The sequence below is a fragment of the Hyperolius riggenbachi genome, chromosome 1 (assembly GCF_040937935.1).
Source record: "Hyperolius riggenbachi isolate aHypRig1 chromosome 1, aHypRig1.pri, whole genome shotgun sequence".
Classification (NCBI taxonomy): Eukaryota; Metazoa; Chordata; class Amphibia; order Anura; family Hyperoliidae; genus Hyperolius; species Hyperolius riggenbachi.
The window spans coordinates 286,395,052-286,411,963 of record NC_090646.1 but is presented as its reverse complement, the minus strand read 5'-3'; the positions used below and the strand labels follow the sequence as shown (position 1 = coordinate 286,411,963).

General features: G+C 41.8%; 1 protein-coding gene across 7 annotated transcripts in view; it reads right to left on the bottom strand.

The window, feature by feature from the left end:
• PSD3 (pleckstrin and Sec7 domain containing 3) overlaps positions 1-16,912 on the bottom strand; it is a 674,009-nt gene that overhangs the window by 468,550 nt on the left and 188,547 nt on the right. For all 7 annotated transcript variants that reach the window (XR_011020476.1, XM_068233673.1, XM_068233676.1 and 4 more), the window contains one exon: positions 6,241-6,630. Coding sequence is in view for 6 of the 7 variants with exons in the window: in XM_068233673.1 (XP_068089774.1) it covers positions 6,241-6,630 (390 nt within the window). In the remaining variant the exon portion in view is untranslated. The remainder of the gene's footprint in view (positions 1-6,240; positions 6,631-16,912) is intronic.

The following is a 16,912-nucleotide window of genomic DNA, read 5'->3' as shown; positions in this document are numbered from 1 at the left end:
AAATTACCAACTCGTGCAGGAAATACTTCAATAAATAAAATTTACAAAGATTAGAGCATTCTGAGATGTTCAGTACTTATAACTAACAATCAGCTAGTAAAATGGAAAGGCAAAGGAGACAGCCAATAAGAGGAGCCACCCCATCAAATTACTCACCCCATTGGTTGTACAGCCGAGTGAGACATCAGAAAATAAACAAAACGTGAGTTTCAATAGCAAGGCACATTCATAAAGACTTCCCTGTAACCCTTTAGATGTGCACAGGGAGACTGATACAGAGAATCAGAAGGACTATGGGTGGCATGCAGATCTAAAAGGATGCATTTTACTCTTGTAGGACAGAAGTAGCAACTAGCAAAGGAACAACTAATTTTTTTAGGCAGCCTACTTATACCAGAAAAATCAGCACAACTGAGAAAACGATATTATAAAACGTGGGTTAAAAACAATTCTGAGCAAGCTACATGGTTACATGGTATGATTATGTCCTACAGGTTAATAGTAGTCCTCATAATGAAATGCATGTGATCACGGCTGGAAAAGTAATATAAAAAGCCAGGAAGCGCTCACAACTTACTTATTAGGTGGATTGCCCTGACACAACAGGCCACTGACAGAAAGGCATACAGACGCCCTGGAGCCCAAAGAAGCAGATTGAGTTAGAAGTCATTATCTTTTCTACTTTTAGTAATTGTTTTATTTGCTAAACAGAATGGGAACTCGCCCTCTCCTGGAATAATATAGACTCTTCTTTCGCTCTTCCTGACATTTCTTTCAAATACTGTAATTTACAACATTATTCCAGGTCAATAGAACACAGACCACTGTCTGTTCAATGGTTAAGTTCCCAGCAGTGAATGCTCAGCACATGTAACTCCTTCTCCAAAGGCAATTCTTAACTTGTATATATTTATTCACCACTTTGAGTACTGAAGGCGATTTGTGCTGGTTGGTTGAGAGTGCTGGTTAGTGGATTCCGTTTATTGTTTAATTAGGGATAAGCAAGATTTATTTCACAAAAAGCTAACAAAATTGTCACAAGTGTGCAAGGGCAATGCAGAGGGTGTTAACTCACCCAAGCTGCAATCTCTCACTGATGCACTCAATGCTGCTCTCCATCTTCCCCATACTTAAACCTTTTAGACCAGAACTTCCATTGTGAAGGCAGAAGTGTGGGGAAAATGGAGAGCAGTGTGGAGTGCATTGGCAAGAGGCGACAGCTTAGAATTTACCCCTTCTCTGTGGCCCTTGGCTGATTTTGTCCACCGCCCAGCTGCCACTTGCCCTGGTCTGTGGCACAATGACTTTCCACCTCTTGATTCATTGCAGTGGGCAGGGGCTGTGTCATTGTAGCTGGCCCAGTCATTCAGGGATGCTATTCCCACCCTCCTCTCCAGCTCCTGTCACTAGTGTGGAGGGGCGAGGAAAGCTCGGGTGAAATTACAGCCGACACGGGAGCAAGGAGCAGAAGTTTGGAAAGGATGCAATGCCCTCTTCTTTCAGGCATGTGCCTCTCCTCCCTATCATCAAGTACATGTAAGAATTACTCGCCCTGCTGCCAACCGCTGTGTGTCTGCATCTGCTGCACTCATGTCCCTCTCGACTGGTGGGGAGTGTGAGCCTGTGCTGTTTCGCTGCTGAATTAAGAATAGATCCCAGGTTAGGTACGAGGCTGCACACGGGTACAAATGAGCACTGAACCAGAGATCAACCCCCTGCTCAACGTGCTATATGGGGTGAGGAAGGGGGTTCACACTGGCTGCTGCTAATGGAGGAAGGGGAAGTGGTCTCACACAGATGCAATGCTGTTGGAGAGGGACATTCTCAGAGTGGTGCTGCAGGATAGGGGTCCTATCCACCAGCAGCACCCTGACTAAGAATGCACCTCTCCTAAAGCATCACTCTGTGCGAGACCCCCCCCCCCACCACCACCACCACCACACACACACACCCTTCCTCTATTAATAGCAGCCAATGTTAACCCCTTTTCTCACACCCAGTAGCACCTCCCTTCCCAGACCAGTAGCACCCAGAGTGATCCCCCAGCCCTTCACCCGTGTGGACGGACACACACACACACACTCTCTCTCTCTCTCTCCCCACCAAATAGCCCCCAGCCCGATTCCTAGCCCCACCGTGTGATCCTTTCACCACCTAGTAGCACCCAGCATGATCCCCCACCCAGCTACTTCTTTACGCCACCCGGCTGGAAAAAAAATTCTGGGGAGAACACCATTTTCCCCTTGTTGTGCAAGCCATGTTTTAGTTGAATTTTTCTGAAGGTTACCTTTCCATTTCATTTCAGTCACCAGTAATCTTCAGCACGTGGCAATAAATTCAAGCAAGGCATCAGTAAGACTTGGTATAATCATAAATCTGTACATTTCCGGTCCAGTCCAGTCCTGTCTGTTTAGCATTAGTATTCTATCAGTTTTACCTCACAGGACTGCAACGGTACACCAGGACTGGAACTGTACACCTTTTGTGTGTAAACACATCCATAGAAATCGGATACAAAACTGACAATACAGGACTGGACCAGAAATGTACACCGTTTATGTGTGAACTAGGCCACAGAAAAAAAAACTCATACAACTCATACAGTTCACACCTCATCAGCTACATTGTAATGCAACTCATTCCAGTAAAAACACAAAACATCCAGTGCATTGGTAGAATCACACGTTGACTCACATGTTTGCCAAGGTGCATTAGTCTGCTGCTTCTTTGCCTGCCTGACATAGCAAAACCAATAACATTTGCATTGGCATGCGAGGTGTACATTATAATGTAATGTAATACAATGCCACAGTGTGAAACCAGCCGGAAAGACAAGGTTTCGGCAAGAATTTTTTTTTAAAGGGTCAGACCACTTAAATTATAATTTTAAGTTTTGGTAGACAGTGGAGTGGATACACATGGGTGTCTTTTGAGCCAAGTCTTTATTTGTGAGTTCTACTTGATAGATCAGAAATCCATAGTTACACAGCAAAAGAAGCAAACACCTAGTCACATCTCAGATAGATGCATCTCAAACTACCAAGTACAGCTTTGGGCTCAGATCATACTGACCAGAGGGGCAGTGTATTGGTATAATAGGAATACACTTGTATTAGGGCATAATAATAGGAATACACTTGTATTATCTGAGAGTCAGGGACAGTGCCCACTGCACTCAGAAGTGGATGTATGCCATTCTATGGGATGAATGCAGCACATCAGTTTTCTGAAAAAAATAATGCAGGTTGCATGATCATCAACAGACGAACAAATGCAGAGTCCAAAAGAAAAAAAGTGGCCTGCTGTAGATTGCATAAGAAATTAGTTAATGGCTGTCCAAATACATTAAATGCTCACTAATAACTTCAATGAATATCCATTTAAGTTGCGAAATAAGCAATGCCCCTAGATTGCTGTGATTTATAGCAACACTATTTCAGTTTGTGTACCTTGATTTTCTGCAAACTGGGTCAAAGCCACTGCCAGTCCATCAACTAGTGCAGATATAGAAAATGATGTCACTGCTCTGAATAGTTAATTATTCTTGCATGAAGAAAATAAAAATGATGTTCTATCAAATTTATGAAACAATACTGTGCCAAGTAGTGAGGAACAGCAATTAATGGTCACATAGCCGCAGAAAAATGATCACTTGTGCTTTCAAAGAATGTATTTCACACACAATGTGGAACAGCATTTGGGAGCATCATAGTGGTAGTACCAGTCTTTGTAGAACATAATTTACCAGATGCCAGCAGGGCTGTGGAGTCAGAGTCGGAGCAATTTTAGGTGCCTGGAGTCGGAGTCGGGAAAAAATGCACTGACTCCGACTCCTAATGAATTTAAACTGGAATTAAAATAGAAAATATGATAAAATGTTCTATTTCTCAGATAATAGTCATCATAAATAATTTATACATACAGTAATAGCTGTGCTTAGTCCACAAAAATGAAATAAACCAATCAAAATTAGTTACTTGTGCTGCTTCAATAAAGCAGTCCCCGTATTTTTAAAGTCAGATATACCTATCTGATTGTGACTGTATATATGAAGTGTACACATGAATCTTTTATATATACTAAATAACTAAATCTATGCTGTAAGAATAAAGCCTGATGTGTAGCCGTGTCACTAATAGAGATGGTCAATGAGATGGAAATAATTCTGCGTTGATTCTGATTTATACAAATGTACATACATATGTACTCTTTGCTCATGAAATCAAATAATTTGATATGTTGTTAAAATTTGGTTTGGTGACTACGAATTAAATGGTACCTGAGAAGGATGAAAATAAAAGTTTTATACATACCTGGGGCTTCTTCCAGCCCCCTTCAGGCTAATCAGTCCCTCACTGTCCACCTCCACCATCTGAATCTTCTGCTATGAGTCCTGGTAATTCAGCCAGTCAGCGCAGTCCGGCCACATGCCGCTTCCACAGCCAGGAGCGTTCTGCACCTGCGCAATAGTGCTGCGCAGGTGTAGTACGCTCCCGGCGGCGGAGTGTGTGCATGCGCACTACGCCAGACTGGCTCAAGTTCCTGGACTCATAGCAGAAGATCCAGGTGGTGGAGGAGGACAGCAAGGGACTGATTAGCCTGAAGGGGGCTGGAGGAAGCCCCAGGTATCTATAAAATTTTAATTTCATCTGTCTCAGGTTTACTTTGTTACACAGTAGTACTATACTCTACATATGCACTCTCCACAGAGCTGCATAGAATCCACTGAGAATGTTGTGCACATTGAACACAGAGGTGTTGTCTATCACCCATAAACCTGGTCCGTTCAGATTGTGCATGAAGAATGTGTAATAGAGGAAGAATCTCCTTATTCCCCTGCAGAGTATCTGCACATCACTCTTGCATGTACCCACAGTTACATTGCCTAGGGCCTGATAGATGTTCTTTGTTCCGGTCTGTACCTTTTACAAGTACTCTTACCAAGGACTAGTTTTAGTCTATGACTAAAGGGAATAAATATGGCAGTCTCCATATCCTTCTCACTTCAGTTTTTTTAAAATTCCTAAGCGTTGGCAGTTACGAATTTCATGTTACATACTTTCAATCAACAAGATTGTAATGTGCAAGTTAGAGGAGTCGGAATCCTGGAATCCTAAACTGAGGAGTCGGAGGATTTTTGTACCGACTCCACAGAGCCCTGGATGCTAGCAATGCGAGCACTACAACACAATAAGGGCCTGTTTACACTAGGGGCGTTTTCCGCCTTTTTTCAAGTGCAGACGATTATCAAAATCCCCCACAAAATGCTTGTGCAATGATTCCCTATGAGAGAGTTCACAGCTGAGCAGTTTTTTTTTGCGATCCGCTCAGCAAATCAGTGCCTGTGCCATTTTTGAGGCGTTTTTGCTACAATGGTAGGTATAGGAAAAACGCACACCGCACACAAAATCGCTTTGTGCAGCAATTGTGTTTTTAAGAATAAATACATTGTATTTATTCTTTTTCCAGGTCAAAGAGTTCACTTCCTGATTTGCGTCAGGGAGTGAATTACAAAACCGCTCTGAAAAAAGCGCTTAGAAATGTGCTTTTTACAAAAATGCATCGCTCCACTGTGCGCCGGGAGGGGGTAAAAAACCATGCCCAAAAACGCAAACCGCTTGCATTTGCGTTTTCTGGGGCCTTACAGAGTGAACTTTAACATTCCACACACAACTCGTGTCACGTCATTAACTGCTGCCAGAATCACTTGGGCAGAAAAAGCTTTAACTTTTACTTCCAATAGCTGATTGGTGTGTGCACCAATCTTAGTAGAAACAGTGGATGTTCGGGATAGGGAATGATGTGCAATTAATTCCGAATGGATGTAGTATTATGCAAATTTTATATGCAAATGTTTCAATCTTGAAAATTAACTAATCAAATTCTGCCAAGGTAGCATTTGATTGGTGCACTTTCAAGCTACATACATTTGCATTGAAAATGTGCATAATACTGCATACACTTGGAATTATTAGTATCTCATGAACCATCCATAGTGACAATGCAGTTGCAGTATATGCTACGAAGCACTGCACAGTCCTAGTGTGAATGAACCATAATCTTTTGTGGATTGAAGTAATCCAGCTTGAATCATATGCTTGGCTGACCAACAAAAATTATATTACTGAGGATACTAGTGAATAAAACATTTCCACATTGCATTAAATTACTGTCCTGGCCGAAGGCTAAAAGCATAATATTGTTGTCAAAACATCAAAGGTCATAAAAACCCAGTCTTACCTTCTTGAGAGTTCCAGCTCTTCACTTGTTTTATCAAATTCTATTCCTGTGACATCATCCAAGCCATTAATGATATCATTGCAGTATCCTATTGTTATTCCACTGCCCGGGTCCACTTTGAGGAACTCTTGGTCGCTCTCACCTGTGCTCTTCTCTAAGTAATGACTACTTTCCTTAATTCGCTGCTGAATCATTGGTGTTAGTGGCATCTCAAAGCTAAAAAAGCTATCTGGTTCATAGTATAAAGTGTCAAGTGACTCCACACTATAGTATAAAGAGGTGTTGTCCAGTATATTTTCAAACTGTGAGCTGTACAAGTCCGTGGAGTCCTCAGAACATCTTTTGGATCTGAATGGGTCTTCATGTTGATCATCTGTAACAATTCTAGGGCTTGGGGGGGAAAAAAATCCTCAGTTATAATACATATATTTTCCAATTACTGTATAGCAGGTTCACTTAAAGTGAAACTTAAGTCAGCTTGTCGCAATAGCAGCATAGGGGGCGATATACAGGCTGGGAACGCGAAGAATCACTCGCGTTCCCATGCCTGTCGGCCGGTGCCTGCCAAACCGGAAGTGTTCGTCGGCGGGTCCTGGAGCGTCAGAGCGGGGCTGCGAGGGCACCGATCGGCTGCTGGGGGCTGAGGGAAGCCCCAGGTGAGTAAATCTCATTTTTTATAGTTGACTTAAGATTCCCTTTAAAGTGTACCAGAGATGAAACACCCTCATGTATTTACCATATACATCAGTGGGAACATTAGAGAAAACGCCTACCCTGCTCTCAGTTTCATCCTTCACTGCTCAGTCTGCTTTTAACAGCCCTGATAAAATCCCCGACTGAACAGTCAGTCTGGTTTTGCTCAGGAATCATTATAGCGGAGTCTGTCTTTTCTGATGTCTTTTCAAGCCCAAGCCTGCAGCCTTCTGGCTCTGCTTTCCTGATCTGTATACTGCAGCATCACATAGAGCTGTGATGAGATGGGAAGAGCTGCTGATGCCAAAGAAGGAGCTATTTTTGAAATCTATATTTGTTAGTCAGAAGATGAACTGTGTTTTGCATGGAGTTTCCGGCGATCAGAGTAGGCAGGAAATCCCGTTGAGAACGGGATTTCCTGCTGGGCTTCCCTGGTCGCCATGGCGACGGGACGGGATGACGTCATTGACGTCGGGACGTCAGAGGGAATCCCGATCCACCCCTCAGCGCTGCCTGGCACTGATTGGCCAGGCTGCGCAAGGGGTCTGGAGGGGGGGGGGGCGGCGCGGCGGGTAGCGGCGGATTGGCGACAAGCGGCAGCGATCGAATGTTACAAGCAGCTAGCAAAGTGCTAGCTGCATGTAACAAAAAAAAAAAAATTATGCAAATCGGCCCAGCGGGGCCTGAGAAATCTTCCTACGCAGGTTACCCCGAGCTGAGCTCGGGATAACCGGCAAGGAGGTTAAGGCTACGTTCACAGTGCTCATAATAAATTTTGTATGTCAACTTACTGCCCATACAATTCTATGGGCCTGTTCCCATCTCTGCATTGTAATAAATCACATTATACTAAAGCTGAGTATTCACCACCCGATGGGTCCACCGATATTGCCTTGTGTCGCTAAATGTTGTTAATGTGATCGCACGCCTGTATCCATGTAGCGAGAATGCGGAAATGCACGTTCGTCGCCCAAAAACAATCATTGGTCGTCGAGAAAAATCACATGGTGGATACAGGCCTTAACTCACTGCATGCAGGCTTTGTATAAAGGCTATGTGGCTGGATAGTGTAATGGTTAAGGGCTCTGCCTCTGACACAGGAGACCTGGGTTCGAATCTTGGCTCTGCCTGTTCAGTAAGCCAGCACCTATTCAGTAGGCGACCTTGGGCAAGTCTCCCTAACACTGCAACTGCCTATAGAGCGTGTCCTAGTGGCTGCAGCCGTGGCGCTTTTAGTCCGCCAGGAGAAAAGCGCGATATAAATGTTCTGTGTTTGTTTGTTTAGTCTCCATTGTGGTTCACCCTTATAACGCGTGCATTATGCATCTGACCACTGTGAATCCAGCCTTAATGATGAAAATATGAAACAAACAAATTATGCTGGTTTCACTGGCATCTTTTATAAAGAGAAATCTTTCTTGCAATACTTATGTAATTTTTTTAAACTACAATATTAATATGAAATTCATGTTTCAGTTTTCTGATCCAGGAGGAAATATGAAAAGTTAAAGGAGGCAGATTCCGTAACAACAGAGAAATCGCAAAAATCTTAAAATTTGAAATACATGCAAACACATACAAATAAGAAGTACATTTCTCCCAGAGTAAAATGAGTCATAAATTACTTTTCTCCTATGTTACTGTCACTTACAGAAGTTAGTAGAAATCTGACAGAACCAACAGGATTTGGACTAGTCCATCTTTTCATAGGGTATTCTCAGGTTGTATTTCATTTCAAAAGCTATTTGTAAATGCCAGTTATTCTGTCCAACTGTCAAAGAATTGTGCAGCGAGCAGGGAGGCTGGTCAACATATTGTAGAAATCTTTTTCAGGGAAGGTCTTTGTACAGAATAAAAGCCTTGCTGAGAATGCACTAGTCCAAACACTGTCGGTTCTGTCAGATTCTACTGCCTACTGTAAGTAACAGCAGCATAGGCGAAAAGTAATTTATGGCTCATTTACTCTGGAAGAAACATACTTCTTATTTGTATATGTTTACATGTATTTTAAATTTTAAAATAGTGGTCCTTTAAGACGTCAGCTGTCATATTTGAGACACATTGGCAAATTGCCAGATCTCTTTTATATTAATCCATTATACATTACCTAGTAATATTAAAGGTGGATATACATAATAGCTGTCCTCCATATGCATATGGATTCAATCCCTTATAAATGTGATGGAGTTCTGGGCATGTGTTTACACAGATGTGTTCCTTGGCTACAGCTGAGTGTCATGTACTGTTATAGTGAAGGCAGGAGGAACAGCATACGATAAAGTGGCAGTAGAAGAAAGTGGAACAATGCAGCCTTAACCACTTGAGCACCAAAGGCTTGTACCCCCCTAGTGACCAGGCAATGTTTCACAATTCAGCATTCTGCAGCTTTAACAGATTAATGCTCATCCATACAACTTAGAAGCCAAATTAATCTTACCTCCTTTTCTTCTCACCAAAAGAGCTGTCTTTTGGAGGTCTCTGATTGCTGCTGCTAGTGTCAGTTTTTTTTAAATAAAAAAAAAAAAATGTTTTTTTTATTCCCTCTCCCTTTCCCCCAAAATTGGCCCTACACTGTGATCCATACAATACAATACACATACACATACATAGGCATTTGTTTATGTATGTGAGTAGATTGTGAGCCCACCAGAGGGACAGTTAAGTGACAGGGCTGTCCCTTGTACAGCACTGCGCTAGATCGCAGTGCTTTACAAATAATGGCTTTTTTCTTTTGTCTAACAGCCTGCCAGCTCCGATCGCAGCTGGCAGGCTGTTACTGGCAGGCTGTTTATTGATCCTCACTCTGCGTCATGGCAGGGAACGTGTGCATGCATTCCCTGCTAATCCGTGCCAATCGGCATTGGGCGATCCTGGCGCCACCCTCCCACCACCCATCGGCGTTAGGCGGTTGTGAAGAGGTTAATAAGGATTGAATAAGGAGGGTTTCAGTTAGATTGATGGCTAACCCTACTGCATTTTGTTTACTGTATCTTTATAGTTTTGTACTTGTTCTATATTTGCATGAGCTAACCCCCAGATGGACTATGCGCTATTATGCCCCCTTAAACTCGTGAAACCTCTCAGTCTTGGCAAATAGGCAATCACGACATCCCAAGGCTCCAGGTGACAATGCATTTAAATTCTCCACTCTTATGGCCCATACTCACGGGCTACAATTGTTGCCGCAACCACGTGGCACGCGCATGTTGCGGCGACAAGTCGCCCGTGAGTATGGCACCCCGAACAGTCGCTCATCGCTGCAGTCGCCAGGTGATTGGCGCGGTCAATCGCCTGGCGACAGTTGGCGCCGCAACTTCGCCGCAACTGTCGCTAGTCCGCGTGTATGCGGACTAGCGACAACAACCTATAGGAGTCACACGGAGCTTCCGGCGGGGGGGGGGGGTGTTTTGGTGGGGATGGGTGGGTGGAGTAACATCGGCGACAGCTTCCGTCGCACCACCAGTCCCCTTCCGCAGTGTGTATGCAGAGGGACCCAGCGACGAGCTGTCGCCGGTCTGTCGCGCACACGCTCCCGTGTGCTAGCGACCAGCGGCAACTGTAGCCCGTGAGTATGTGCAATTAACCCCTGTGTTGAAGTTTATAGTCCCAACAGGATAACCTAATGTTTATATCTTTGTGAGCATTTTAAGTCCCTGCCAGATATTCCACTCTCAGGATGCACTGGCCCCAGATCCCTAAATCTGCTCCGTGAAGGATTTGGTCTGGTGTTTTTAGATTACATCAAAAACCCTAACATTTACATAGGTTTCAAAATCTCACTGAATAAAGACTTTTGCACTGACTTTAAGGTACATCATTTTAATCTAGGGGTTGTTCCTGCTTAAGTTGTACCAGTGTATCATACGTATATTGGTCTTACCTGGGATTACTAGAATGACTGTAATCAATGCTTCTTTTCTGTACTTTTGCTTATCTAATGAATCATTAACATTTGATGTAAAATGCCTGGACAGTGTGCTTGAGAAAAAACTAAAACATTCTTAGATCTCTAATGAACACTCAGATTCAATATGGCTCTTGCACTGCTGGTATGTCAGTCTAACACCCCAGCCTCAAGATGAACCAGCAACGTAACCCCAGAGTAAAAGATTATACATTTCTAAAAATATCATGCAATGTCTGCATCCACAGTGCATCTGCATCCATAGTTTGGTTTGGTAACAGATTGCCAAACAAGTTTCTAACTGGCAATTTCTAAAATATTCGGTGGGAAATTATAAACACTGAATCATTAAAAAAATGTATGACTTAAAGGGAACCTGAACTGAGAAAAAATATTGAAAATAAACACATGATGTAGCTGCAAATGAATATTACATAATTACCTCACCATCAGTTCCTCTAAGAAGCTCACCATTTTCTTTTTGCAGTGATACCTTCCAGTTCTGACAATATTTTGTCAGAACTGAAATATACCAGTTGCTGTCAGTTATATATTAAGTGCTGTCAGTTACAACTGAATGTGCAAGGTAATGTCCATGTTTCCCTATGTCTCAGGTGGGCGATATTACAGTTTAACAGTGTGCTGACTAGGAAGCTGTTATGGGAAAATGGCCATTTTCAAAATGGAGGATGGAGAATTCCACTGATCGCAGTGGACAAATGGGACGCAGGAGAGGAGAAAGAGATTGAGAAGTAGACTACACAGGAGGCAAGTATGACGTGTTTATGTTTATTTTGACTTTTAATTTTCAGTTCAGGTTCTCTTTAACTTTACTTCTTCTCATTTGTGCTAATGTTATTTGAAGCTTAAAAGATTACAACCAACTAATTACTCTAATCACTTGTTAGACTTATAAAAGGTACAATGTCATTAATCATTTTAAATGTTCAAGTCTCCACTAAGTAGAAGTAATTGCCTTTGTGGGACATTTGATATAGTGCTGTAAGCTATCACCCCAGAACAACAAACTGTAATCTGAAATAAAATGGATTTAAAGCCCTAGTAGTTTAGGTTAGATATTTTATATATTTTTTAACTGCTATTTAAATGTGTGTAACTGCATTTTAAATGTGTGTAGCTTTTGCAATATAATTTTGCAATATAAAATATCACTGGAAGCGTTTACGGTTTGGTAAATCTAATGTAAGCATTGTATACTAAGGCAGGGGACACACTTGTTTTCACACAAGTTTTTCTGCGTTCATTTTATACACACCATGACAGTTTGTATGCAGAAAAACGCAGTTGTTTTTCACAGCTGCTAACGTAATTCACGGAGAAAATGTACAAAATTATCCTGCAGGATGTCACTTTTATTGTCAGTGCGCATAAACCACATTAAGTGTGAACTAGCACATTGATTAATATTTTTCAGTTAAAATCAGTTTTTCTGTGCAGAAACCGCACACAAAAATAGTCAAGTGTGTCCCCTGCCTAAAGGTGTCCATACATCTAGCGATGATGGGTAGATTCGACCAAGAGACAGATCTCTCTCTGATCCAATCTGATCAGAGATATAGGTTGGCTGCCCATCCGGCATTGTAACATACGGCGCACATGTGACGTTTGCCATTTGCCACATGCTATTTGCCAGTAGTCAGGTGGGACCCGAATGCAGAAATACAGCAACACTCAGCGGGCGGCTTGACAGGGGGCACATAAAACATTTGGGAGAGACAGCGGCCGGGGGTTCCACCGTATTAATCATTTGCAACTATCGTATGCCATAACTGCCACGGGATAGTGTAGAAGTAGCTAGGAAGTGTACTGGTTAAGGGGTCTGCCTCTGACATGGGAGACCAGGCTCTTCCTGCTCAGTAAGCCAGCACCTATTCAGTGAGGAGAGACTTTGGGCTAGACTTCCTAACACTGCTACTACTGCTACTGCCTATAGAGCGTGTCCTAGTGGCTGCAGCTCTGGCGCTTTGAGTCTGCCAGGAGAAAAGACCGATATAAATATTCACTCGTCTTGATCGTTTAACCACTTAAAGGCAATTGGACGGATATATTTGTCTAGTGTTGTTGTGGAGAGTGCACTTCCAGTTTGTTACTAAATTAGACACATGTGGTATCATGTTAACCGGGACGAGTTGTATAATTAATTTTGGTGTCTAAAAGCTGTGTCCCACGTCACATAAAAAAATAGGTAGGGACAAACTCAATCAAAACATAAAAAGTCATTTTCAGAATTATAATCAAACTTGGGAAAGTTTTAGCAACACTACAAGAGACATATATGGTATCATTTTAACCGTGAGAGGTAGTAGAATACAGTTTAAAGAGTTTTAGGGTTGAGGCCCATGTCTCCTGTATTCTTTTTAGTCACAAACTGAATCAAAAGAAATTAAATTTCACATATTCTGTACCAAAATAAGAGACTTTTGAAATGACAGTGAAAGTGACAGAATATAAAAGAAATAACATATATTGTTACCTTAGGAACCTGGCTTTTTAAATATTTATGCCATGGGAGTATATTACTATTATTTTTGAAAATAAGGTCTTGTAATCATCAATAGTGTACAATGAGAAAGCAAAAAACAAAAAAACAGGAAAAAAAAAAAGACACCTTTATTTCCAAATACAATATTGTCACCATACATTGTGCTAGGAACATAATCTAAATGTTGCAATAATCAGGATGGATGAGCAAATACAATTAGTTTTTTTAACTTGTACTCAGCATTGTTTAATGTAAGGCTATAATGGATGTAATTGGAGAAATAGTTTGTTTTTTCCATTTTTTTCCCTTATTTTCCCTTTAAAATTCATAGAAAAAAAAGGTGATTACTAAACAAAATTAACACACACTAAAAGCATAATTTGTCCTGAAAAAAACATTATATAGATCATTTAGGTGTGATAAGTAGTAATAAAGTTATTGGCGAATGAATGGGAGCAGAGCCTATATGTAAAAATTGCTCTCGGGCTGAAGTGGTTCATTTGATCAATTTCAGCCCAAACCAATGGGGATTGGCTGATGCTGGATAAGTGTGGTTTCTGGTTGCTTGAGACTCCATGTTAAAAAAAGGCCTAGCTAATGCGGTACTATACCCCACTCTACATACATACCATGAACTCTGTATTAAAGAAGAACAGCAAGGTGGAAATGGTAAGTGTGAAGCGGATGGCAAGTTTGTTAGGGAGCAGCCAGTTCTCAGAAGGGAATAGTCCTGCAGCCAATTGAAACCCAGGTTTAAAAGGTGGAACCCCTCCCATAGTGTAGGCCTAATTAAAATTCAGCCTACTGATGCACAGCCTTTTGGGTAATGACATCACATGCAGCTCATTCCTGATTTGAATATGCTGATATTAAAAGACCACTATTGCAAAAAAATTGTAAAATTAAAAATACATGTAAACACATACAATAAGAAGTATGCTTTTCCCAGAGTAAAATAAACAATAAATTACTTTTCTCCCATGTTGCGGTCACTTATAGTAGGTAGTAGAAATCTGACAGAACCGACAGGTTTTTGGCTAGCCATGTCTTCATTGGGAATTCTCAGAATGGCCTTTATGCTGTATAAAGTCACTCCCTGAAAAGGATTTATACAGCGATGCTGGCCAGCCTCCCTGATCCCTGTACACTTTTTTGGCACTTAGACAGACCACTGCTATTTATTAAGTGCTCTTGTAAAAAAAAAAAAAAAAAACAGAGAGACCCCCCCACCCCTTGAGGAGATGGGCTAGTCCAAAACCTGTTGGTTCTGTCATATTTCTATTACCTACTAGAAGTGACAGTAACATAGGAGAAAAGTAATTTATGTCTCATTTTACTCGGGAAGCAATGTACTTTGTATTTGCATGTGTTTACATGTATTTAAAATTTTATGATTTTCACGATAGTGGGCCTTTAAAGGCTGGATATCTCAGCGCTCATAATTCCCACACACTCCAAATTTTTTGAGGGTTAGTAGGATGGCATAAATATACCCTATCTCTGGATCCAGCAGGGAGTTTGAGCGCTGCAATTTGGCACAGAGATAGTTGGCGGGGGGGAGGGGCTCCCTCTTCCTAACCTCAAAATTGGAGTGTGTAAGAGCTATGAATGCGGAGATATCAAGCCCTTAATATCAGTAGCATAATAGAATACTGTAGGCATAGGAGCATCAGACATAGCACTGGCATAGCAACCTAGTGGAGAGCAGAGAAATAGCAGCAGCACAGGATTGGACAGAGCACTTAATTAGCAGCCTAGTGGAGAGCAGAGAAATAGCAGAAATAGTAGAAAAGAACTGTGAAAGGCAGTCCGTTTCATGCTGAAAATTGTGTCAGCATTTTGCCGCGATTGCATTTGCAATCCTCATTCCGGGAACAAGAATTGCTCCATGAACGAGAATTGCAAACAGAATTGCGGAAAAATAGCTGGGATTTTGCAGCGATTTTCAGTGTGAAACAGGGCCCTAAGTGATCTACATAAATTTGGGTATCTATTTAAGGAAAAAAAAGGGGTCAGTCTTCAACAAAGAGAATGAAAAAAACCCTCTAGCTCTGTGCGCCACTAGTAAACCTGATTCTTCCCATGCTGAGTAAGGCACTTTATTTACCACACTGACAGGGTAAGATGATTTTTTTCCTCTTTTGCTCGCTACAAACAGCCAAAGAAATTGGCCTTCACCACTGTGAGTACTGCCAGTGATTTGTTCTGGTTGGTTGAGACTGCTCATTAGTTGAGTTATGGATAAATGGGACAATACTGTATATAAGTAAATGGAAGGGGTCACTTGTGATAGGGGAGAGGTTCCTGGGATAGTTCAAAGGGTTTATAAACTGTGGTTGATGGGAGAGAAAAAGCAATGAAAATAGATAGATCAGACATGCAAACCCCTTTGTAAGAGGAATGGGTTATGATGCAAAGAGGTGTATGGAAGCTGATAAAAAAGCTCTCCATATTCCTCACTATAAAAAAAAAAACACAAAATCCAGGCTCCTCACCTCGGACTTTAAAGTTCTTTAAAACTTCGGCTCTTTACACAGTGAAGCACTTTATTTGGCCACTTTACGTGCTCCTAGGGCCTTTTTCTCAAAAAGTGCGACCATCTCTGGCTAGCCTGGACCTCGAGTGGAGTCGGGTTTGTTGATCTCCACATGCCTGCAGTGGTTGGTTGCCCCTTGGCAACCTCCCTTTGTGAGTACCTGCTGTTCATAGTTTTTTCCAGATCTCTTTTATATTAATCCATTATACATTGCCTAGTAATACTAAAGGTGGATATACATAATAGCTGTCCTCCATATGCATATGGATTCAATCCCTTATAAATGTAATTTAGTTCTGGGCATGTGTTAATACAGATGTGTTCCTTGGCTACAACTGAGTGTCATGTACTGTTATAGTGAAGGCAGGAGGAACAGCACCCTGTTGGAAATATGAAGGTGAGAGGAGCGCTATATAAATACTAAATAATAATATTATAGATCTTATTTATATGTGATGTACAACTGTTTACTTCATACACTGATCGTTTATCAAATACAAATAGCCAATCAGCAAAGGGTGTGTTTGTGTGGGGTGTGTGTGTTTGTGTGGGGTGTGTGTGTTTGTGTGTGGGGTGTGTTTGTGTGTGGGGTGTGTGTGTTTGTGTGTGTGGTGTGTTTGTGTGTGGGGTGTGTTTGTGTGTGTGTGTGTGTTTGTGTGTGGGGTGTGTTGTGTGTGTGTGTGTGTGTGTGTGTGTGTGTGTGTGTGTGTGTGTGTGTGTGTGTGTGTGTGTGTGTGTGTGTGTGTGTGTGTGTGTGTGTGTGTGTGTGTGTGTGTGTGTGTTGCTGACTCCACTGGTGAGGTCGGCTGACACACAGCCTCTCCAACAGTAGCTGTTCACCGACTTTTTCTGTTTGATAGGTCTGCAATGGCCTATCTACATCACTCTTCATTTACAATATATTTCTCTTCTACTGTAATTGGATTTGCTTTGCAGTTTATCCCTTATGTCTGGAAACACAACTGAGTTTAGTTGTTGCATTTGATCTGTGATTACATTGTAATACATTTCAAAAATGACTCCCCAGAATCACCTC